Below are 26,019 nucleotides of genomic sequence, written 5' to 3' on the forward strand. Positions count from 1 at the left end.
AATGTGTTGCATTTCTATATAGTAATAAATTATCAGAAAGAGAAATAAAGAAAACAATCCTGTTTATAATTGTATCAAAAAGAATAAAATACCTAGAAATTAATTTAACCAAGGAGGTACAAGACCTATACACTGAAAACTCTAAGACAGTAATAAAAGAAATTGAATAAGAGACAAATAAATGGAAAGACAGTGTTCATTAACTGGAAGAATTAATGTTGTTAAAATGTTCATACTACCCAAAGCAATCTATAGATTCAGTGTAATCTCTATCAAAATTCCAACAGCATTTTTCACAGAAATAGAACAATCCTAAAATATGTATAGAACCACAAAAGGCTCTAAACAGACAAAGCAGTCTTGAGAAAAAAAGAGCAAAGTTGAAGGCATCGTACTCCCTGATTTCAAACTATCTTACAAAGCTATGGTAATCAAAACACTATGATACTGGATAAAAACAGACACATAGATCAATGGAACTGAATAGAGAGCCCATAAGTAAACCCAAGCACACATGGCCAATTAATTTATGACAAAGGAGCCAAGAATATACGGGCAGTCTTTTCAATAAATGGTATTGGGAAAATTGGACAGCCACATGCAAAAGAATGAAAATGGATCACTATCTTACACCATGCACAAAAATTAACTCAAAATGGGTTAAAGACTTGATCTAAAACTATAAAACACCTAGAAGAAAACAGAGGTGGTAAGCTTCTTGACATAAATACTGGTGATGGTTTTTTAGAGCTGACACCAAAAGCAAAGGCAAAACTAAACATTTAAGTAGGAAAACATCAAACTAAAAAGCTTCTGCACCAAACAAACAAACAAACAAACAAACAAAAAAACCTTCTGCACTAAAAGGTAAACCATCAACAAAATAAAAAGACAACATCCTGAATGGGAGAAGATATCTGTAAATCATATAAAGAACTTATACAACTTGACAGCAAAAACCCAACAATCCAATTAAAAAATGGGCAGATGGGGGCAGGTGGGTGGCTCAGTCACTTAAGTGTCAGACTTCGCCTTAGGTCATGATCTCGTGGTCTGGGAGTTCAAGCCCCACATTGGGCTCCTTGCTGGTGTGGAGCTTGCTTGGGATTCTCTCTCTCCCTCTGTCTCTACCCCTCCCCCACTCTCTCACTCTCTCTCAAATAAACTTAAAAAAAATTAAATAAAAAATGGGCAGAGGATCTGAACAGATATATTTCCAAAAAAGATACACAAGATGGCCAAAAGGTATATATCAACATCACTAATCATCAGGGAAATGCAAATCAAAACCACAGTGAGATATCACACCACACCTTTTAGAATGCCTATGATCAAAATGACAAAAAATAACAAGTGTTGGTGAGGATGTAGAGAAAGGAGAACCCTTGTACAATATTGGTGGAGATGTAAATATATATAGCCACTTTCCTCAAGTGGTACACTTTCCTCATAAACTTAAAATTAGGACTACCATATGATTCAACAATTCCACTTCTGGGCATTTATCTGGAAAAAAAAAAAAAAACCCACACCAAAACACTAACTTCAAAAGACAGATGCATCTCCATTGTTCACTGCAACATTATTTACAAAATCCAAGACATGGAAACAACTGAAGTGTCCACCGATGATGAATGGTTAAAAAGTAATGTGGTGTAGGGGCACCTGGGTGGCGCAGTCGGTTAAGCGTCCGACTTCAGCCAGGTCACGATCTCGCGGTCCGTGAGTTCGAGCCCCGCGTCAGGCTCTGGGCTGATGGCTCAGAGCCTGGAGCCTGTTTCCGATTCTGTGTCTCCCTCTCTCTCTTCCCCTCCCCCGTTCATGCTCTGTCTCTCTCTGTCCCAAAAAAAATAAATAAACGTTGGAAAAAAAAAAAAAGTAATGTGGTGTATATATACAATGGAATATTATTTAGCCATAAAAAAGCAAGTCTTACCATCTGTAACAACATGGATAGACCTTGAAGGCATTATGCTACGTGGAATAAGTCAAATAGAGAAAGACAAATACCATATGATCTCACTTATGTGTGGAATCTAAAACAACAGAAAACGAAATTTACAGATGAAGAAAACAGACTGATGGTTGCCAGAGGTGAGGGATAGGGAGTGAGCAAAATGGGCGATGGTGGTCAAAAGGTACACACATCAATTATAAAATAAATAAGTCATGGGGGTGGCATGCACAGCATGGTCACTATAGTTAATAATACCATATTGTAGGGGCGCCTGGGTGGTTCAGTTGGTTAAGCCTCCGACTTCGGCTCAGGTCATGATCTCGCGGTTTGTGGGTTCAAGCCCCGCATCAGGCTCTGTGCTGACAGCTCGGAGCCTGGAGCCTGCTTCAGATTCTGTGTCTCCCTCTCTGCCCCTACCCCACTTATGCTCTGTCTCTGTCTCTCAAAAATAAACATTAAAAAAAATAATACCATATTGTATATATGAAACTTGCTAAGACAGATCACAAAGGTTCTCATAACAAGGAAAATAATTATAATTATGTGTAGTGATGGATGTTAACCAGATTTATTGTGGTATTCATATTATAATACATACAAATTTTGTATAATTGTGTTATACACCTGAAACTAACAAGATTATATGTGAATTATATGTAAAAAAAAAAAAAAATCAGAGTTAGTATCTTCAGGGACACAAATATTACATCCTGAAAACAAGAAAAAGAATTAATTAGAACTCCTGAAAAAAAAAAAAAGTATAGTTATAGAAAGAAACTAGATGGCAAAATGGAATGGACACCTAGGAAGAGTAAAGGAGCAAGACTGAATTGAGTAAAAGAGTTCTCCAAGAATTGTATACAAAATAACAAAGGAATGGGACTTACAAAAAAAAACAAAAAAAACCCAACCACCTTCTTACATTTAAATCTAGAGAACTGATACTGTGTAAAAAATGTCTATAGTAGTTATCTTTGATCAGGAGGGTTATAGGTGATTTTTATATTCACTTATCTAGAGGTAAAATTTCAAACTATCTGAATGCATGAATCTTGGTGAATAATCTGCTCAGCTCTACATGAGTGCAGAAAGCAGAAGTAAATTGCCCAAGTGAAGCTGGATTGAGAAAAAGGTAACAGAAAATCACAAAATTAACACCCAGCTTAGGTAGGGATGTGCGGAAATATACATGTTGATGATGTGAAACTATCATTATATAACTTTTCTGGAGATGAGCTCTGTATCTGGGGAGAAGAAGTATGTGGAACTTTATAAAGCCTGTGACCTGAAATTTCCCTTTTAAGAATTTAACCTATGGAGGGGTGCCTGGGTGCCTCAGTCATACAAGCAGCCAACTCTTGGTTTCAGCGCAGGTCATAATCTCATGGTTTGTGAGACTGAGCCCTGCACTGGGCTCCATGCTGACAGTGCTGAGCCTGCTTGGGATACTCTCTCCCCCTCTCTCTGCCCCTCCTCTGCCCAGGCACACATGCGTGTGCTCTCTTTCTCTCTCTCAAAATAAATAAAACTTAAAAAATAAAAAAAGAATTTAACCTAAGTAAATAATTAAGGACACGAATAATATTTTATCTACAAGAATGTTTATTAGAGAGCAACACATAATAAAGAAAAGAGGGAAATCATTCAGATAGTCAACAATAGAAAACTGGCTAAATTATGCTTTGTCTGGATGGTGGAGTATTATGCAACCAAAAATGACTGTAAAAGAATATGATACGGATGTTGGGAAATATACTAAGGTTATATTAAGTCAAGGTTGAAAATAGTAGTCAGAAACTAGATACAAAGAAAAAAACAGGTCACCAAACCAAAATGGTGACACTTGTTGCAAATGCGCAGTAATGATATTCCTTCTGCTTCTTTGAAATAAACATGTATTATTCTTGTAACAAGAAAACAAAAGTTTAATTTTCACACTTTTCAAAACAACAACTTTTATTTTTAATCATGGGCAACCCCACTCACATGAAGGTGGGAGGTTTCTGGCAGGGGGAATTCTCTCTACCACTCAGTCACTTCCAGACCCAACTGGAAGAAGGGACTTGGCACTAGCCCTTGGCCCAGCTGGAGAAAGACACACTTTCCTTATCCCTCTGGCAACAGCTCAGCCAATGAGAAGCCATTATACGTAACTCCCTGTTTACTCCAATGGACTCTTCCTTTATAGCAGCCTTCTGACTTACCCTTTTCTCCATAAAAAGCTTACCTCTCCCTTTTGTTCTCCAGACTGGCCTCCGGTTTGCCACAGCTTGTCTGTCCCAGATTGCAATTCTCTTTTATTCCTGAATAAACCCATTTCTGCTGGTAAAATAACTTGGTTGTTTTTATTTTCAAGGTTAACAAAACAGCTTTACTGTGGGAAAGTAAAACATGGAAATTTAGCAGTAGTTGTTGGCTCCCTCCACCAAATCAACTCTGAAGAAACAAAGAATCCAGAACCTTAAGAAATGAAAATCTCAAGGAACAACACTGGAAGAAGCAGAGTTCTTTTGAACTGGTGTTGGGAGGGAGTTTGTAGCCTGGGGTTGAAGGCAACTGGCAGAGAAGGTGAGCAGTTAAAGGGAAACAAGGTAGTTCAAGCTCGAATCTTGCCCTCATCCACTGATGCCTCAGAACAACCACTGTTTGTCCCCTTACTGAAGAAATCAGTAACCCCAGAGCACTAGCTGGGGAATCCACCAGAGGTGAACTCAGGGAATCCACCATAGCCCTGCCGGAAGAGGGGCTGAAGACAATAGCCTTAGGCATTCATTCCTCCATCCACCCCCTCCAAAGCCCCAGAACTGGTGGGTTAAAATCAAAGGTAACTGCCTCCTTTCAAATCTTCTTGTCCCTCATGGTTTGAAGGTGAAGACCTGTAAGGTTGCCATATTACATAATGATAGGAGGTGCCATTCTCCACATAATCTAAATGAATACCACCTCCTGGAGTTGTGTGGTATACAACTCATGCATGGCGAGGCTGGGTGTTTGGTGGGAAGGTTATAAACATGAGTGAACAACTGTGATATTATCAGCTCTTGAGCCCCCAGGGCCTATCAAAGACTAAGATCTGGCCTTAAATCCTTTCCTAGTAAACAGTCCCATACAGAAGAGCTAATATCCTCAGGGGAACAAATTTACCAGCTAAATTAAGGAGACCCTTGAGGAAGACAATTACAGCTCCCTGCCCGCCCCGCCCCACCAAAAAAACCCAAAAAATAAAAAACCCGGTAAAATATATACCAAGAGAAGGAAAATGATTAAAACAGACCAATGTAAGATAAACATGATAAATACAGTAAAAGAAATAACAAAGGATATTAAAAACATGAAAGAAAAATTTTCATTATAAAAAAAGAACAAGGGGTAAGACATAGGTAGTAAGTAAAAGCATAAAACACAAGAAAGAAGACATATAGTAACATGGTTAAGTTAGAAGATAAGATTTAGGGCTCTCCCAGGAAAAAGAGGAAGAGAGTAAGAAATCAAAATGTAATTTAAAAACTGTGGAGGCTCTAAGTAGAAGGGGCAACATCCAGATAAGAGGTCTCAGGAAAAAAATTAAACTGGCGAGAAGGAACTATCTGAAGAAATAATGGAGAGAATTTTTCCCAAATTTAAAACAAATGGCTTCATACTGAAAGGGCAATTTCACTGAATGTCAACAGGACAAAGGAGGAAAAGTCTATCCTGGGGATATTACAGTAAAATTTAAGAAAATCAGCAGCAAAGCAAACACTCTAATAACTTCCAGAGAGAAAGAATGTATCATCTACCAACAGCAAGAACCAGACTGATACCAGACTTTTTTCCAACAGCAAACTGGCCATAAGCAGACAATGTAGGGACATTTTTAACAGAATTAAGGAATGGACCTTGAATTTAAAGTTTTATATGCATTCAAATAACATTAAAACTCCCATTCTACTACTTTAAAACATTATGAAAACTACCTGCCAGATTTAATTAGATTCACCATTAGACACACATCAAACAACTTTTAGAATACTCAAAATGAGAAAAAAACTCAGGAGGTGCAACAAGAATTATGAGAATACGGGGTGATCAAATACCTTGGTGAAGTTTGTTGTTATCTTAAAAGACAGGGAGTGCTTACAAGAGACACAGAGGGGCAGAGTAGTTCTAGTAACCGAGAAATACAATGCTAGGAAATACTAACAATACAGAGCACCTGGGAGGGTCAGTCAGTTAAACATCCAACTTCAGCTCAGGTCATGGTCTCTCGATTCGTGGGTTCGAGCCCCGTGTCAGGCTCTGTGCTGACAGCTCGGAGCCTGGAACCTGATTCAGATTCTGTGTCTCCCTCTCTCTCTGTAGTCCCCTTATGCTCTGTATCTCTCATTCTCAAAAATAAACAAACAAACAAAAAACCCAATAATGGTGGGGGGAGGGTTGAGAAAATCAAGGGCCTACAAGTATGCTCAAATTCTTGTCTCTTGTTAGAAGAAGGAGGGATCATTTATTTAAAAAGCCAACAGAGAGGAAAAGGAAAAATAAAAAGTAGGACAAAGGATTACAGAAACAAGTGCAAATATTTCAATAATTAAAATAAAGATACCTAGAATAAACTCAGTAGTTAAGTCAGACTGTCAAATTTGATGAGAAAGAAAAGTTAACAGCTATGTGCTGTTATAACAGACATATCTAAAGTATAAGAACATAAAAAGATTTAAAATAAAAAGGTGCAACCAGATACAATGGTCTTACTAAAGCCAAAAGCAAGCTGTTATAATTTTAGTTAAAATAAAATACATAGAGCTTAAAGACCCCAAGTATCATTATGGAGAGAGCCACTACATAGTGATAAGAGATCCAATTTATGAGGAAGACGTAACAATTCTGATCACATATGAACCTAATAAAATCACCTCAGCTATATATAAAATAAAATAAAAAAATAGGACCTCTGGGAGAAATTAACAAATCTACCCACTTATTTATTATTGGCAGGCCAAACAGATAGAAAGCCAGCAAATGGAGATAACCAAAGGTTTGAAAAAGAAAATTAACAAGCTGGATCCAATGAACAAATATAAATGTCTCCATCCAATAATTAAATAACCATTCTCTGCAAGCACACATAGAACATTTATAAAAACTGCCAATATACTAGGTCATAAAGCATGCTTCAGTAAATTTTAAAGAATAATTATCATGTAGTTAAGATTCTCTGACCACTATATAACTAAATTATAATAAAATATGAATGCAAAATCCTTATATTTAGAAATTAAAAACAGTACATAAATATTTCATAGATAAAAGAACAAAGCAAAATGAAAATTAACAAATACTTATTATAACTAAATTTATGAAAGCAATAAGCTACACCAGGATGGAAGCAGAATAAAATACAGTAAGATTCAACAAATCCAAAAGTCGGTTTCTTGAAGACACAATTGACAAACTTCTGGCAAGATTTATCAAGGAAAAAAGTTGATGATGTAGAAATAAAACACAGTAAGATTTAAAATAAAATAGGGGCGCCTGGGTGGCGCAGTCGGTTGAGCGTCCGACTTCAGCCAGGTCACGATCTCGCGGTCTGTGAGTTCGAGCCCCGCGTCAGGCTCTGGGCTGATGGCTCGGAGCCTGGAGCCTGTTTCCGATTCTGTGTCTCCCTCTCTCTCTGCCCCTCCCCCGTTCATGCTCTGTCTCTCTCTGTCCCAAAAATAAATAAACGTTGAAAAAAAAAAAATTTAAAATAAAATAAAACTGCAAATAAAATGGATTAAAAAGAAAATATTACTGACAATTTCAAAGCAATAAATTTAAAATCAGAAATAATGACAAATGTCTTAAAAAAAAAAAAAAGAACTATCAAAACTGACTCTAAAAGAAGTCAAGATTTTGAATAGTGCAATAACACAAAGGAACTGAAGATTCAGTTAAAAATCTCTGTGCAAAGAATGTACCAGGCACAATTTTTCAGGTGAGATCTATCAAATTTTCAAAGAAGTTATTACCACAGATTAACACAAACTCACGCACATGAAAGAATAAGAGGGAACACTATGTGCTACAGTCAAATGTTTGTGCCCTGCCTCACTCAAATTCACATGTTGAATCCTAACGCTCAATATTAGAAGGTGTATCCTTTGGGAAGTGATTAGGTCTTGAGGGTGGAGGGATTTGTGCTCTGATAAAAGAGATCCCTCAGAGCTACTTCTGTTATGTGAAGATACAATGAGAAGTCTGTGACCCAGAAGAGAGACCTCACCTGACCATGCTGGCACCTTGATCTTGGATTTTCAGCCTACACAACTGTGAAATGTTTGTTGTTTATAAGCTACCTAACCTATTGTTAGAGCAGCCTGAATGGACTAATACACTACCCAACTCATTCTTCGAAATTGGTATCACAATCAGTTAAGGCAGGCACAAGGATGGCAAATTACATGCCCATTTCACTCATGACTATAAATGCAAAAGGCTAAAATATTAATAAACTGAACCTAACAGTAGATAAAAACATAGTGTACCATGACGATGTTGGGTGTATTACAGGATTAATGTAAGAAAAGCCATATTGTCATTCAGAGTAATAGCATTCAAAAAAAAAAAAATCATAAATCATCCTAACATACATAAAAAAGTATATAACTTAAATTTAACAAAAAACTTTAGTAAGGAAACTTCATTACTTGATAAAGCTACTTGTGAAAAAAATTATAAGAAATATTCTAAATGGAGAAACATCAGGAACATTATCCTATTACTACTACTATTCCAAATTATACTTGAGGTCTTAGATATTGCAATAGAACAAGAAAAGGAAATTAAAGGCAATAGATAAGTAAAAAAAAAAAAAAAAAAAATTCCCTTAGTTGCAGATGATATGGTTGCTAGCATAGAAAATTCTAAAGAATCTAAACAGACATATTCTCCTAATTCTCCTAATCAGTGCTATAATATATCAAAAACAATTAGAAAATGTAATTAAAAAAATGATACTATCACTAAGGAGCCTAGCATACAACAAAATTAATTCTGTTGGTTAAAATAAAAGACTTTAGTGAAAGGACTACTTGCAAAGATATGGGTAGAATTAAGGGCTCCAACAATGAATAACACAGCAACATAGCACTCAGACTAGCACCACTGGGGAGCCATTACCATGCATAGGGCCAAAGGCAAATGGAGAGAAAATTAAGTTAGGTATCCAACTAAGTCACCATGGAGGAGAGGATGCCCTGGGGGGAGGGGGGGGCGGCTTAGTCCTGGAGGGAATTCAGTTGCTGTCAAAAACCCAGTGCAGAAACCCAACAGGCAAGAGACCCTGGGTGACCCTAAGGGTTAGCCACCTAGAGCACAGAGAAGGGAAAAGAAAGGAGATGGCTGTGGGAAGATGGGAATATGAATAAAAGTGATGTCAATTCTCCCCAATTTGATATATAGATTTAATGAGATTAAAATCCCAACAGATACACAAACAAGGAGCCCTATGAAAAGAAAATTATAAAAATAATTCCATTTATAATATCAAAAAGGATAAAAAAACCCCCAAAACTTAGGAATTAACCAAGGAGGGAAAGACTTGTACAATGACAACTATAAAACATTGCTGAAAGAAATGTAAGATAAATGGAAACACATCATGGATTGGGAGATATAATACTGTTAACATGACAATACTACCCAAAGAAATCTATACACGCAATGCACTCTCTATCAAAATCCAATGACATGTTTTATAGAAATAGAAAACCCCACCCTAAAATTCACATGGAATCTCAGGGAATCCCAAAGAGCCAAACAATTTTGAAAAAGAGGAACAAATGGAGGATTCACACTTGTTTGAATTCACACCTGGTTTCAAAACCTATTATTATGAAGCTACAGTAATCAAAACAGGGTGGTATTGGCATAGACATATACACCAACGGAAGAGTCCAGAAATAAACCCCTGCATATATGGCCAAGTGATTTTAAGGGTGCCTAGACGATTTAATAGGGGAGAGGCAGTCTTTTCAGCAAATGGTGCTAAGAAAATTGGATATTGATATGCAAAAGAATGAAGTTGGACACTTACCAAATACCATGTACAAAAATTAACTTGAAATGGCTTAAGGACCTAAATATAAGCCCTAAAACAATAAAACTTTTATAAAAAAATCATAGCATGAAAGATTTGTGACACTGGATTTGGCATTGGTTTCTTGGATATGACACCAAAGGCATGGGCAACAAAAGAAAAATAGACAAACTGGACGTTGGGAACATTTAAAAATTTTGTGCATCAAAAGACACTATCTACAGAGTAAAAAGGCAAGCCACATAATGGGAGAAAATGTTTCTAAATCGTGTATCTGATAAAGGGTTAATATCCAGAATATTAGAGGATTCCTATAGTTTAGCAACAATAAAACAACCCAATTCAAAAATGGGTAAAGGATTTGAATAGACATTTCTTCAAGGCAGATATATGAATGGCCAATAAGCACCCGAAAAGATGCTCAACATCACTAATCCTCAGGGAAATGCAAAGTGAAATCACAGTGATATGACCTCACACACATTAGGATGGCTACTATCAAAAAAACAAAAACAAAAAACCAGAAACAAGTGTTGGAGGGGATATGGAGAAAATAGAACCCTGTACACCACTGGTGGGAATGTGAAATGGTATCGCTTCTGTGGAAAACAGTATGGGGATTCCCCCCAAAATTAAAAATATAATTAGCAGGATGCCTGGGTGGCTCAGTTGGTTGAGTTTCTGACTCTTGATTTCAGTTCAGGTCATGATCTCGCGATTCATGGAATCGAGCCCCATGTGAGGCTCTGCGCTGACAGGGCAGAGCCTGCTTAGGATTCTCTCTCCTGCTGTCTTTGCCCCTCCCTCTGCACACACTCACGCTCTCTCTCTTAAAATAAATAAATACAAACATTAAAAAATATAGAATTACCATATGACCCAGCAATTCCACTTCCACTATCTTATTAAAGCAGAGTTTCAAAGAGATATTTCTACACCCACGTTCATAGCAGCATTACGGTGGAAACAAACCAAGTTGACCAATGAATGGATTACCAAAACATGGTATATAACATATGTGAAATATTATTCAACTTTAAAAAGAAATTCTGCAGGGTGCCTGGGTAGCTCAGTCAATTGAACATCCGACTCTTGGTTTTGGCTCAGGTCATGATCTCAGGGTTGTGGGATTGAGCCCCACATTGGGCTCCATGTTGAGCGTGGAGCCTGCTTAAGATTCTCTCTCCCTCTCTCTCTCTCTCTCTCTCTCCCCCTCTGCCCCTCTCCCACCTCACTCATTCTCTAAAATAAAAAGAAATTCTGCAAGATGCTATAACGCGGATGAACCTTGAGGGGCGTTATGCTAAATGAAGCCAGACACACAAAAAGACAAATACGGCATGATCCCACTTAAATGAAGTTCTTAGGGTAGCCCGGATCATAAAGACAAAGTATAATGGTGGTTGCCAAGGGCTGAGAGGAGTGGAGAAGGGAGAGTTATTGTTTAATGGATACCAAGTTTCAGACTTACAAGATGAAAAGAGTTCCGGAGATGAATGGTGGGGATGGTGCAGAACAGTGTGAATGTACTTAATGCCACTGAACTGTCCACTTAGAAATGGTTATAATACATTTTATGTTATGTGTATTTTCACACACAAAAAAAGGAAAAAAAATCCCAACAGAATTCTCCACGGAATTTGCTAAGCTGATTCTAAAATTTCCACGGACAGAAGCATAGCTGAAGCACTGCTGCAGAAAAAAAAAAAAAAAAAAAAAAAAAAAAAAAAGAACTTTCTCTACCAGATAATGGATGTATTAAGAAGCTACAGTGATTAAGACTGTATGATACTGGCATAAAGGTAGAGATCCTAACCAACAGAACAGCACCCAAAACACACCAGGACGCACATGCTAGACTTATAGAGGAAGCAAAGGCTTCAACAAAAAAGAACTATAGAGAATGGTTATCATATGGGAAAAAAATGAAATTGGTTTCCCAAAAATCAACCACAGATGAACTTAGGACTTAAATGCAAAAGACAAAACTTCAACTGTTTTAGTGGAAACAAAGGTATAATTTTTCTGACCTCGGTCAAGGTGTTTTATTAAAAAGACCTAAAAAAAAGCGCTAACCATAAAGGACAAAACTGATCCATTTAGGAACGCCGATTGATCAACAAAATTGTCACACAAAAAATGTTGCTTATTTTTTCAAGCTGGAAGAAGACATTTGCAACATATGTAATGAACTTTTACCAAACCAATATGAAAAGAACAAACAGCCAGACAGAAATATGGGCAGAAGACAAGATGTGGTATTACACAAAAGATATTTTTGGCTGATAAACATATGAAGAGATGCCTGACCTCATTCTTAAACAGGGAAATACAAACGGAGACCAAATAAAATACCATTTCATCCTCATTCAACTGGCAAAAATCCAGAATAGGCACACTGAGTGCCGAGGAGGATGTGGTTCAAAAGGCTCTCTTAGGTCGAGAGGAAACTGGCATATACTTTGAAAGGTAAGAACAAATTGCTTTCCAAAGTTAACCATTTACCCATTCTACAAGGCTGCAATCCCACTCCTACAGGAAATGCATACCGGGACGCGTGAACGAGAATAAAAATATTTTAAGTAGCACTGTTTAGAACACCAAAACCCTGGAGACAGCCCAAATGCTTACTAACCGGATAAAGTGTGCTATATTCACACAATGGAACAGCAGAGAATAGGAACAAACTGCAACTCAGGATGATGTGTATGAAGTGTGGTTTGCACTGAAAGAGTGTGACCTGAAAGACATGATCTGCAGGATCCTTATAAAGTCCCAAAACACTGTATCTCATTTAGGTGGGATGCCTGGTGGCTCAGCTGGATGAGCGTCTGACTCTTGCTTTGGGCTCAGGTCATGATCTTGAGGTTCGTGATCAAGCCCTGGGTCAGGCCGTGTGGAGGCTGCTTGAGATTCTTCCTCTCTCTCCGCCCCTCCCCTGCTCATGCACGCATTCTCTCTCTCTCTCTCTCTCTCTCTCTCTCTCTCTCTCTCTCTCCTAAATAACTAAACAAACTGACAACAAAATGAGATAGGGAATGATAGATACAAAAATCCCAAACCTTCGCTTTGACATGGTAGCTGCTGGCCACGTGTGGCTATTTCAACTACTTAAAGTGTAATAAAGTTACCAATTCAGTTTCTGAGTCACAACAGCTTCACGCCAAGGGCCCAAGGCTCCGTGTGAGTACTAGCTACCGCATCTCACAACTCTGACCGATATATAACACTTGCACCGTCTGGAGAAGTTCTGTTGGGCAGTACTGCTCACAACAGCTCAGCTGCGAAGAAAGCGTGCGGAACTCGTTCCCACACAAGCCGGGTGGGAGAGGTACCCGGCAGTCTGGGGCTGGCACCGGGGGATCACGGCAATCGCAAATGGGGAGCCGGAGCGGGCTGGGCGGTCTCCCCATGGGGAGTTCTGCAGCACCAGGCCCAGGGCAGGGGTCCGAAGTGGTCAGGACAGCAGCAGGCTCTGACAAACCCGCGACCACTTTCACTCTGCGCCCCTTGATATTCTCGCCTGGTAGCGTGGGGACAAGTGTTGGTGAGCAACCCTGCTCTGATTGCTATTCCCTCCCCTCCCGCAGCCCTGCTTCCCCACCAGCACCCAGTGCTCTGAGGAAGTACCTCTGGGGAAGACTGAAGGAGCTTGGCTGAGAGATGTCAAAGTATCACCAAGTGCAGCACCAGAGCAATCCGAGGCCTTGCAGCTGCCATATTTTGGAGCACTGTGGGGGGTAAGGAGAGAGCTGTCTTTCCCCGGCCACCCATACCCTTGGGGGTGGGAGGTAAATCCTCCTCAGCAGGGCACTGCAGCCAGGGCCTTGTCCTACCTAGCGTCCATGTGCTGATCAACTCTTACCCACCCCATGCAGGACCAATAACCACGGGCCATTACAGCAGGAAAGACCCCTGAAGTGATCAGTGCACAGATAAGGACACTGAGGCCCAGGGTGGGGAAGGAATCTGCATGAGTTCACAAGGCTGGGCAGTGGCAGAGTGGGAGCAGGGCTTTCAACTTTCCTGGCTTCCATTCTTCCCTCCACGCAGGTCAGCGGCTTCCATGGAAGGACCTGTGTCCCCATGTCTGTACTCAGTCATCCCTCTCCAACCCGCAGGGATCCCCACCCCCTCTGCTCCCCCACAGGCCCTGGCACGGAACACAGGGGTTTAAGATGGAACCCGTGCCAGAGGGCAGATGATGTGGCCCGAATGAGGGGGCTGGGCCTGGCAGTCAGCTGGGTTCAGCAGGTTCAGTCCTTTCCTGGAACCCAGTCTGTTTTCAGCTCTGAGGAGCCACCTGGAACAGGGGGTCAGCTCCCCTGGGCCAGCTCATCCAGCAGAGGAATGATGGCAGGATCCCAGGTCACGCGACCAGTACAGGCTGAAGTCAGCTGGCCATGGGGAAGGAGGGAAGAAAAGGCTGACAGGGGCACCTCCTTTGGGCTTCTACAACTCCTGGGCTCCCCTTGCTCTGTCCTTCTCGGAAAGTTGGCCCCAGTGGCTGTTTCCACCAACGGGTTGTAGGTCCTCAGTGGCAGGGCCTGCAGTTCATTCACCTTTGTGCCCCCAGCACAGTATTGGGCACATAAGACTCCAGAGAACAGTCACTGAACCAGTGAATAAGGCAGAGAACGGAGGCCTGGGAGACCCGATCCAGAGCAGCAAGAGTGGGGGTGCGGCGATCAAGAACACAGAACCTTATTTTCCTCTGATTTGGTCATCTAGAAGCACACAAGCAAAGATCTCTCTCTGCCTGATGCCAGGGCTTAGAAGTAGCACATGGCAAGAGGGCCTCCAGTGTGACCCCTTTCAGAGTACTTGCCACACGCTGGGCATTTCCTGCTCACTTCCTCCTCAGGTCAACTTCATCCCTGCCTGGAGGCTTCGAATGGATTTTACAAGCTGCCCAAAGCTATGCTGCTAGTAAGAGGCACAGCCAGCACTTACACGCAGGTATGTCCTACTTCAGAGATCATACTCCAAACCAATAAGCACCGGCCAGCACCAGCTACATGTCAGGCACGTTCCCAGGTGCTAGGCATAAAACCTGCCTCAGTTCCCTGAGAGCTCTCATGTCGGTTAAAGGGAGGGCGAGCCAATACACAGGAGACATAGACAACCAAGTAACATAACACTGGATGAGACAAATGCTGAGAAGGAAAAATAAGGTAGGATGAGGGGATCGAGTAGGTGTTGCCACACTTTTTCTGCAAAAGGCGTGACAGTAAATATTTCTGGCTTTGCTGGCCACCTGGTCTTCTGTAGCACCTATTCAACTCTGCAAAAGCAGCCCTGGGAGATATGTAAATGAGCAGCTATGTCCCAATAAAACTTTATTAACAAACAGTGAATTTATGATTTCATGTAATTTCCATGTGTCACAAAACGCTATTCTGCTTTTGACTTTTTTTCAAGCACTCAAATATAAAACCCCACTCTCAGCCTGCAAGCCATACATAAACAGGCGGTAGCCCAGATTAGGCCTGTGGGCTCTAGTTTACTGACTTCTGGGACAGAGGGTAGCTGGGGTGTGTATGTGGGGACATACTTTAGAGACAGTGGTCAAGGAGTCCTCTCCAAGGAGATCCTATGTGAGCAGAGACATGAATGAGGCAAGCAGTGAACACTGTGCTCCCAAAAAAGAGCAAGGACAAAGGCCCAGTGGTGGGAATAGAGGCCAAGGGGAGAGCAAGAAGTCTCAGAGGTCAGCCAGAGCCAGACCACATGGGCCTCAGGGCCTTGGTGAGGACTTCAGTCTAAATGTGACAGCAAGTCACTGGGTTCTGGCACTTACCCACTTGGTAACACTGAGCAAATACTGGACTTCTGTGCCTCATTTTCTAAGAAAATAGGAATCATAAAGGTAGCCATCTCAGAAGGTGGTAGGGCTCAGTGAGCATTATGCTTTGAACGGATGTCAGCTGCCGATTATGAATACTGAAGTCCAGCAAGATGAGGCAAGCGTTGCAAGAAGTGGTCACAGCTTTGGAAAAACTCACCCACAATGTCCACCACATCCGGCCGAATGAGCGGCTCTCCCCCAGTAAGCCGGATCTTGTCTACGCCTTCTTTCACAAAGAGCCGGGCAAGGGTCAGGATCTCCTCTGTGGTCAGCAGGTCAGCCTTGGGGGTCAGTGGGACGCCCTCCTCAGGCATGCAGTACTGACCTGAGGGGAACGGAGGGGATGTGGAGGTAGGATGTGACCACAGAGGTTGGGCCCACGGTGCCTCCAGACCCCCACTCCATGACCAGGCCAGAAGTCACTCCTGGATGGTGAGGAGCAACCTTGACAAATATGAGCTAGTACAGACCCTACAGACTCTCTCTGGGCCTCATGTTTCTTATCTGTAACATGTCAACACCCCCTCTTCCCTCAGAGGAGAAGCTGAGGGTATGGATTAAAGAGGATGAAGCAGGCAGAGAGCAGAGCCCGGCCCGAAGTGGGGGACGACAAGATGATGATTCTCTCAGTGTGTGAGGTGGCTGGGCAGGGTCTGCCTGGAAGGCCAGGGCCCTGGGCCCATTCCTTCTGGTGCTGTTCACCCTGTTTCATTTCATCTGGTTGGGCAGTTACCCCTTCATGTTTGGGTCATGAGGTGAAACAGGCTGGGAGGTACTCTCTGACCTGTTAGAAGTCACTCTCCTCTACAGTGACAGGCATTCGCATACCCAGCTTATCTATTTCAGGTTATCAGCCCCATTACACAGGTTGGAAAACTGAGGTACTACTTGTTCAGGGTGAGGTAAGGGTGCATCATCCCCCATCAGCTCCTGTGGGAGTTTTGTCAAGGATTGGGTCAAGAGCTGTCACAGAATCATTTAGTCAAATTAGTGAAGGGTCCAGAATTGGTCTTTTAAGATAGAACAGAACAGGTAAAGAATATCAGAACATCAAGACTGCATGCAGTGAGTATTGTTTGGTTAAACGTTTACTATACACATATACACATGTATTTATTGGGCCATGAAATAAAAACATTGGTATTGGGAGCTACCATGGAAAGCAGGAGGGGGGAGAGAGGGAGGGAAGGACAAACAAACTTTGGAAGTCCCCCCAGCAGTGGCCACACCCCCAGAGCACTCCGCAAACAATTATGAAATGAATACTCTGTGTATCCGCCTGGCCCCAGACAACTTCTGTCATGGGACTGGGGTGTCTCTATAGCTGGCAGTGCTAGCCATGGGCATTGCTGTGGACCTCACGTGTTTATGGTGTCCAGGAGCCCCACGCCTGCCCCTGGCCACGTCCTGAACTTCAGGAACATGTGAAACAGGAGGGAAGGGGAAAGAGTCCTGAAGAGTGAGATTTAGGTCCAATCTCAATTATAATTCTGTTCTCAAGTCCAGTCCCAAATAGAAGCCAGCTCCCAGGATCATAAAACTCAACCTTGACCCGACCCCCATCTTGTCCCGCAACCCCACCTAGCAAGCAGGGAAGGAGGGTGGGCGGAGAGGCTGGTAAGAGGAATGGGGAGGGTTGAGGAGGATTCTTGGGCCTGGGGAGAGTTCAGAAGCTGCCTCAGCAGGGGACAGGAGCCCAGGAAGATGACTCACATCTGAGGTTGCACTTCTCGGTGAGGGAGATTCGCAGGTAGCTGTGTTGCCGGCCGAAGCTGTCAGTGAGGAAGGCGGAGAAGGGGGCCGCGTGCTCTCTCAGGAACTGTCTCCGTCTGGACAGCTCCTGCAATGCCCGACCAGAGGAAATGTGGGCCTCTGACCGGGCTAGGGGACAGGGGAGAGGAGAGCCCGCCTGGGGACAGAAGCCCCCCTCCCATCAGCCATTCCCTCCCCCACCCTCATCTCTGACATCTGTGTGGGTTCTGCAGTCCTGGGGGCGTGGGGTTTCTCCCCCTCACTCACAGATTGGGAAACAGGCCTGCAGGGAAGGACCTGTCCCCCAGGCTCCAACTCAGCCCCAGGGCACGGGAACTCTATAGGGACAAAACTGCCCTGCCCCCTTTCTCTCCCTGTCACCACCTTACAGCCCATGCCCTCCTTCAAAGGAGGCCTGTCCAGGAACAAACATCCCCAGTATTTCCTGGACAAGCCAGCAGGAGAGAATGAGCCACTCAGTATCCGGCAACTATGCCAACTGGCAAGCATGTCCAGAACGGAGGAGAAGAGGTGGGGAACCAGGAGGGATAGTGGCCTGGGCTGCTGCCACTGCACCGCCTGGGACATGGGGAGCCACTTCTGCAACCCAGACCTCCTATTCCTTACCTCTGCAATGGGAGACAGAAGGAGCTCAAAGCAAACTCATTAACTCTGAGGGGTGGGTGTCACACGAGTTGCTTCTCCATAACCACTCCCCTGTCGGCTGGGCTCCCTGGGGCCTTGCCACTGCCCAGGAGGGCCCAACAGGCCAAGCCACCGGGAGCAGCTGAGGACTACAGACAGCTGGAGAGGGGAGGTCTCTCCTCATGCAGAAGGCTTTTGGGGCAAAGACAGCACAACCAAGGAGGCCTGCAGAAGCAATGAGGCCACCAGCCTCTAGGAAGGCACAATGGAGGGGCTGGGATGATCACCCACTAACCCCCTGCAGAGATTACTCCAGTCTTCATCCTCTTACCCCACCCACTGCTGGGAGGAACCACTATGCACCCACTGGCTCAGAACTAAGAGGGAGGAGATTGCTAGATGCTCCCTGCAAGGCCCAAATCCTCCTGGAGAGAGAAAGGAGGCAGCCAACCCCACTCTTTTCCCAAGCCTGATTTGGTCTTATCTCCTGCGTTGAAAGCACAACCCTAGGTCATGACAGATGCTGATGAGATAGATGCTCCATAGAAGGAACATTTACAAATGATCTCAAAGTGTCCAAAGAACTCTCTCTGCTCAATTTCCACACCTAGCCCCACAAGGGATTACTACAACTGAAGCTGGGATGGAGTTCAAGAACAGCATTGGCAGGCCTAGGATTCAAATCCAGGTCGTTTGAGTCCAAGTTCTCAATTCTTCCCTCTGAGTGCAAAGGGCGAATCTGGGAAGGCACACAGGCCGGTGCACAGGGTGGGGAAAAGTCCTTTCTTTAGAACCTTTACAACAAGGAAATCGTGACCCTGGTGGTCGTTCATGAGGTCTATGGACAGGGATCTGCACTGGGGAGCAAGCACCCCTGGTTTCTGGGCCAGGTGTGACCTGACACCCTGAGAAAGCTCCCTAACTTCTCCAAGCCTGTTTTTCCAGTTGTAAAATAAGAACACAGCTATGTGCTCAGGTAAGCGAAGGGAGGGGGGTCAGGTAGCTGACAGATAAATGCCTAGGATTATCACGATCTTGTAACCTAAGACAGCAGAAGGCCTCAGGCCCCCCTGAGGCCCAGGGTAACCATTCGCCTGCACCCAGCAAGAAGGAACATTTACTTCAGTGACCTTCTGGGCCCTGGCTGCACGTTAGAAACACCTGGCAGCTTAAGAAAAAACTTCCACTGGAGACCAACTGAATTTGGATCTCTGAGCACTTGTTTTTAGTCTCTCTAGGTGGTTCTAACATATAGCCAGGGTCAAGGGCCACCAATTCAGGAGATAGAAGGTCAAGGACCACTGACTCACATACTTACACCTGAGTGAAAGTATGTGAGGGTGCTTCCAGGACATTCCTGGGTCTGTAAAAGTGACCTCACTCTGCCCACCCCAAGGCCAGTGTCTCTCCCCCCACCCCTCCCGCCACCCATCCTCCAAGAAACCCTGCTCATGGTCCCATGACAAGCAAGCAATAGTCACTTCTCTGAACTGCTGTCTGCTACAATCCTAACAAGACTTCCTACCTTCCTATTCACCTACTCACTTCCTACTCACCTGCCTTTCCACCAGTAGCCTTGGGGGTGGAGCAGAGGCCACTACAAAGTCCAGAGCCCCAGAAGCCTTGAGTCCAAGAGATCAGATGCCTGCAAGTCTGGCACCCAATTCTTCATCAACAGCTATTTGCAATTCAGAAATCTGTTCGTCAACCCAGAAGCCACCCCCTCCCTAGTCGCCCTCACCCTAATCTTAACATATTGGGGGTTGGTGGCTGGGTGAGGAAAGGGATTGGGAAGCAAGTGAGAGGACCAAGGAGAGTGACTCAGCGGAAACTGGGGAGCAAGCAGAGTCAAGGAGCAGTGGAGAATGGAATCAGGCACTCTGTGGTGGCCCTGGGAGGGGCAGCCAGATTTCACTGCTGAGACCTGGGGTGACTATCTAGATTCATTCAGACTCTGTACTGCCAGTACCAACCTCCCTCCCCACCCCCCCCACCCTGCCCCCCACAGTCTCTCACCCAGCCAGGCTTGCAAACTCTTTTCTTTGATGTTAACAAGCCCCATCCCTGCCTCTTCTCTCCTGCAACACTGCATGTCCTACTTTCAATCTTCTGTTTTTCCCTTTCCTTTAAACCCCCTGGAGGAAAAAACATCAGCACCACTCAGAGGAGCCCTGGACCCAGAGGGCATTACCGGGCAGGGCGGACAGCGATGCCTCTCCCCCAGGACAAGTGAGAAGGAGCAGAAGGCCCTTAGCTGCTCATATTCTCAGGACCCCAGCCTGGACCAGGTTGCTTCCCCAGTGTGGGAAGCCCTCCTGCCTGATTCAGTATCCCAGCGTCTATACAGTAAGCCACTGTGTCGATGAACAAATAGGCTGGTGCTTAATCAGAAGAGAAAGGTGGTGTATGCGAAGCCGGTCACGCTGGGGTCATTGATTTCCAGGCTGGTCTCTACTGTCAAAATGGTTTTTGCCAAGTACAGCGGCTCTCAACTCTGCACATCTCAACAGCCAGGAGTGCTTCTAAGAAGCACGGATGCCAGAGCCCCACTCCAAAGATCCCGGCTCAATTGCTCTGAGATGGGGCCCTGGCTTTTCATTTTTTTTCGTGTCAGCTCTTTGCTCTGTAGCTTGGCTGAGAACCACTGGCCCAGTAACACCAGAATGGAGAGCTATTTTAATCCAGGGGTACTTGCTGGTTCTGAGCAGAGGCTCTGGGAGTAGATAAACCTGAATTACAAGACTGGCTTTATTACTAACGAGCCATAGAGCAAATCACCGAAATTCTTTAGGCCTTACTTTCCTCTCCCATCAAGGGTGCAAAATAATTCTACCTAACTCAGTTGCAGGAGTTCCTGGCACACAGCAGGTATTCAATAAGTGATTGCTACCATTTTCTTAATATAATTCCTACTTACATATATTGACCCATGAAACAAATATTTGTGGAGAAGCACCAGCTGTGTGTGCTGTGACTAGTTTTCTTGCTCTTGTCAGCTTCCCTGGTCCTGCAAGGGTCCACCCTACTTAATGGCAGATGGGCCAAAGCTGGGGTTTCAGACCTGTTGTTACATCATCCAAAGCAAGGCAAGTGGGGTCTAGGCTCCTCCAGAACCACGGATACAAGTGCAGGTGACCACGCACCAGGCAGCCTGCCATAGGCTACTGGTTGTATCTTGTCCACCTACCCACTGCAGATTCGGGTGGGGTGGAGTGGAGAAAGATGGTACAAAGGAGTTAGTTAAGGGACAGAGGCTGCCCTCGAGGTAGTCACTGACTTTGGGCATTTGGTTTGAATGATAAAGGCCAGACCCCAGATAGCTCTAGAATATAATATGCAGGGTTATTCAGGAGAAAAAGAACTCAAATATCAGTGGTGCTGATTTGGGATCCCTGCTATCTGGGATGATGCATACCAGGGGTGCCTCAAAATTAATCTCTATTAAACAAGAAAACCTAAGGGCATCTGGGAGGGGCTCAGTCAGGTAAGCATCCAATTCTCGGTTTCGGCTCAGGTCATGATCTCACGGTTTTGTGGGTTCGAGCCCCAGTAGGGCTCTGTGCTGACAGTAGTACGGAGCCTGCTTGGGATTCTCTGGCTCCCTCTCTCTGCCCCTCCCCCACTCACGCTGTCTCTGTCTCTCCCAAAATAAACTTAAAAATTTTTTTTCAAAAAAAAAAAAAACAAAAACCAAAAAACCCCAAAAAACAAAGAAACAAACAAACAAAAAACCAAACTCAACCCAAAACCAAAACCAAAAACCAAGAAGACCTAGCAAGGTGCCTAGTCCCAGGTCTGGATCCTCCCCCCTCCCTCCATCTCCCCCTTAAGTGTGAGGATTTTACACCTATGGCTCCTGGCTCAGAGAGTCACACTTCATTGAAACAAAGTTTCCGAAGGAAAGACTGGAACTCAAGATAACCCCTTAAAGTTCTTTCCCTTCGTGTGCCACTGCCGCAGGCCCTGCTGTCCCCTTCTATCTTCTCCTACACCCACTTCCTTCCTGCACAACACCCTCTCCAACATTTGGTCTTTTTTGGCCCTCTGAAAAGCGGGGTGCCTCTGCCTTACTTCACCCTCTGCCCCGCTTCTGCCCCAAGGCAGCAGGCCCAGGACCTGAGGCGAGCTCCCTGTGGCCCCAACGTCTGCATGGAGCCTGGGAGGAAGAAAGAGGGGTGGAGTGCTTCCAGGACAGGGTAAGCCCTGTAGAGAAGGTGATCCGGGCCACCCCAATCAGGACAGCAGGTAGCTGTGTCTCCCCTACCCACCTGCCCACTTTACCCACACTCGACCATCTCCCCTTTCCACCTGTAGATGCTGTTCAATTGACTGTCCTGGGACTAAGATGAAGGCCCACTTTCTGCTGTCCTCCCAGCTAGCTCCCACTGCACACCTCACCCCTCTCTCACACCCACATCCTGGCACACAGACAGCACTCAGTGGCCTTTCCCTCTGTCTTTCCCGGCACCTGTCAGGGTGCCCTGCAGGAAGGGACGCAGGGACAAGGATTCCCAATGCCCCACTCCTACTCTTGCCAACTGGCAAGCTCTGTGAATAGGCTGATGGTATGTATCTCCAGACTTGCCTCACCTCTGAGATTTTCTTAAAGACATTCTGTGCCCTTCCCCACTGCATAAAGATGGGCTGCTCCAACCCTCTGTTTTTGTTGTTGTTTTTTTTTTATGTTTATTTATTTATTTAGAGAGAGACACAGAGAGAGAATCCCAAGCAGGCTCCACGCTGTCAGTGCAGAGCCCGACACGGGCTCAATCCCATGACTGTAAGATCACGGCCTGAGCCGAAATCAAGAGTCGGATGCTTAACTGCCTGAGCCACCCAGGTGCCCCAACGCTCTGGTTTTAAAGACGTGTAGAGAGGGGAAAGGACAGCCCCAGAAGCCAAGTGAAATTGGAGGCAGAATGAAGGTGAAAACCTGGGGCTCCCTGTCCAGTGTTCTACTATTCCACATGTCCCCTCACTAGCTGGGTTTCAAACAGCCAAAAATATCTGACTCTACTGCCTGCAGAGTACTGGGTTAAGCACCATGCAGAAAGGCGGGGGAGCACCCAACATTTGAGGAGCGACCTGCCTGCTGAGAATAACCCTAGTGGGGAATGTCCAGCATAGGAGGTCTACGACCAAGTAGCGGACAGAATGGCCACCCTGAGTGTCCAGTGGGAGGGGACTAATAGGACACAGCATGAGCCAATGGCAGCAAGGTTAACAATAATTAAAACAAATACGTACCTAACACAACACTTAGGTGTGTCAGGCTTTGTTCTAAGTACACATATTAACTTGTTTAACTATAACCACCCTATGAAGTAGACCCTTATTCCCATTTTACAAATGATAAGGCTGAGACACTGAGAGGTGAAAGGACCTGCTGAAGTTCAGATATCTACTAAGGGGTAGAGCTGGGATTCCTTCCAGCCCTGGCATTCTGCTCCAGAGTCCGTGTTCTTAACCTAATTCTACCTCCCCTTATAGGGTAAAGGAAAGGGCGGGAGAGCCTCTCACCCTCCCCTCCCTGCAAGGAAGAGGCAAGGGCACAGGTGCTAGAGTTTGAGTTCCTGCCCCCTTACTTTTTAGCTCTGTGACTCCAGGGAAGTTAACTTCAGGGAGCCCTCACCTGAAAATGCAAACTCCTGACCTCACATGGTTTACTGAGAGGACTAAAAGAGACCAAGTATGAAGTCACTTAGCATGGGTCCTCTTCTGAGGGGCACCAAGGAAATTAAGGGCAGGAAGAAGAAACTTCCCTTTTCCTGAATTCTTTAAAGGTTTCTCAGCAATCTTTGCTTTCCTCTTCTTCCCTCAGGGAAGCTGGGAGTTCAAGGATACTGAAAAACTTCACTTCCCAGCAAAGAGCCCTGATTATTTGAGGATTCCAGGAGGGCTCAGACTTGGGGAAAGCAAGTTACGCTGGGGCGCTCCCCCTCATTAAGCCACAGGGGCAGTGGTGTGGAGGGACACGAGCTGATGATTCCCAGGACATGAAGCCTCCCGCTAGGGGATGGAAAAAGAATGAGTGGATGAGTCCAGAAAAGAGGTTTCACCAAATGAAAAAGACCTGCTTCTCTCCAAAGTATTCCCCGAGCACATGGGCAAAAAAACAACACCGAACTTAAAACTTGTTAGGACATGAATCATTCTGCGGGGTGATGTGAATGACTGCAGGGGCCACTCCCAAACCTTAAGGAAAACTGGGATTCTCAGCCTGGAAGAGGATCTCGCTCCATTCTGCTCCAGAACGAGGCTGAGCCCTCCTAAGGGACAGGAGGATGAAACTGAAAGAGTCAGTGAAGGACAAGTCACAGAGCCCTGTGACTACAGAAGTGACAACTGACTACTGGTGGCACCAAGGTGACATTTTTAGCCAGTGTCACACTATGAAGCAGCGTGTCACACAAGAACACCTGAGCGCACGCAGACAACCCCACTGAGGGGAAGCGAGCAAAACGTTCAAAAAACAGGGTGCGTGAGGGAAGGCTGAGAAGGGCACTCATAACAACTCAGTGGACGCAGAGCCCTATCTGCCTGCTCCCTCATCTCTGGCTTACCTGGAAGGGGGTTCCATGGCTAGATGGGCAGGGAGGTGGTTAAACAGCACCCCAAGGAGCGCCCCCACCCTGGGGTATCCGGTGAGACTAGGCAGTTCAGAGAGCATTCCTCCGCTCCTCTCCCCACCCCCAATTAAGCGTTGAGGGGGTCCCTCCCAGAAGCGGCCTCTGCGGCCCAGACTGGGTGTTTCTCGGGCTAAGGGACAGCTGGCCGGGGCGCCCTCCGCGGGGAAGGTGTGGATGCGGGCGGGCTCACCTCCACCGCAGTTTGGGAGGGCTCCCCCGGGCGGTGCTGCGTCACTGGAGCCCCCGAGCTGCAGCTCCGGACGCTGGACCTCAGCACCCGCTGCAGCATCCGGGACACTGGCCTCGCCGCCATGAACCCTGTCGGCCGGGCGAGTCTCCACTGGGTAGTAGGCTTCAGAGCGCACTAGCCCTAGGCTCGCTGCCGGGGTCCTCGAGGCAGGGGCGGAGCGGGGGCGGGACCCACGCAGCCAATCGGCCGAGGGAGCCGCACCGCGCGGCCTCCTGGGAGTTGTAGTCCACTCCTGCGCACCTTTCCTGGCCTGTGCAAGCCTTCTAGGGCTTGGAAAGCGCTAGTTCAAAGTCAGCAGAAGTTCCCCGGGTCTTTCTACAGGCTTCTTGGCCTGCGCCAGCCAGTCCAGGACCTAAGTGGTGGTGTGACTAGCACAAACTGCTGTAGGCAGGGCAGGACTAGGGCCAGATGAATGAAGCATTGCCTTGGGCACAAAATGTAAGCACATGCCAAAAAAGTAAGTTATCAAGATAAATAGTATTTAATGCAGTATTTTTTAAAAGAATCAATGCTAAAAAAAATAAAATTCCATGATGAACAAAATAATATTTTATAGAAAAACAAGATCTGACCCTGCACATTTATGATTTACCTTCAGTCCCTTGAAGGTAGTCTAGGCCCTGGTTGAAGGCTGGTCTGCTCTCTTTAAAGATACACTTTTCCAGTTGTGCCCCCAAACGACATTAACAATCTTGGCCTCTCTGTTTAAAAAAAAAAAAAAAAAAAAAAAAAAAAAAAAAAAGGAGTATATGGGAAGAAGTCATAGAATGAGCGGATATCAATTTTGGAATGCTTCCTTACACACCATGCACTATTCCAGGCATCATTTAATACTTACAATAATCCTGCAATTAATAGAATGTGGATTTTGCAACTGAGGAA

General features: G+C 44.9%; 1 protein-coding gene across 4 annotated transcripts in view; it reads right to left on the reverse strand.

The window, feature by feature from the left end:
• Positions 1–25,286, reverse strand: part of MOCS1 (molybdenum cofactor synthesis 1) — a 37,381-nt gene extending 12,095 nt beyond the window's left edge. The window contains exons 1-4 of one of the 4 annotated variants that reach the window (XM_045498090.1): positions 25,078–25,280; positions 20,275–20,393; positions 17,575–17,701; positions 16,019–16,186 (exon numbers count right to left, since the gene is read on the reverse strand). In XM_045498090.1, coding sequence (XP_045354046.1) covers positions 16,019–16,175 — 157 coding nt within the window. In that variant the 5' untranslated portion in view covers positions 16,176–16,186; positions 17,575–17,701; positions 20,275–20,393; positions 25,078–25,280. Of the gene's footprint in view, positions 1–16,018; positions 16,187–17,574; positions 17,702–20,274; positions 20,394–25,077 lie in introns of all 4 variants that reach the window. The other 3 variants (XM_045498089.1, XM_045498088.1, XM_045498091.1) reach the window with 3 other exon arrangements.
• Between the last annotated feature and the right edge of the window lie 733 nt (positions 25,287–26,019).

The sequence above is a fragment of the Leopardus geoffroyi genome, chromosome B2, assembly GCF_018350155.1.
Source record: "Leopardus geoffroyi isolate Oge1 chromosome B2, O.geoffroyi_Oge1_pat1.0, whole genome shotgun sequence".
Classification (NCBI taxonomy): domain Eukaryota; kingdom Metazoa; phylum Chordata; class Mammalia; order Carnivora; family Felidae; genus Leopardus; species Leopardus geoffroyi.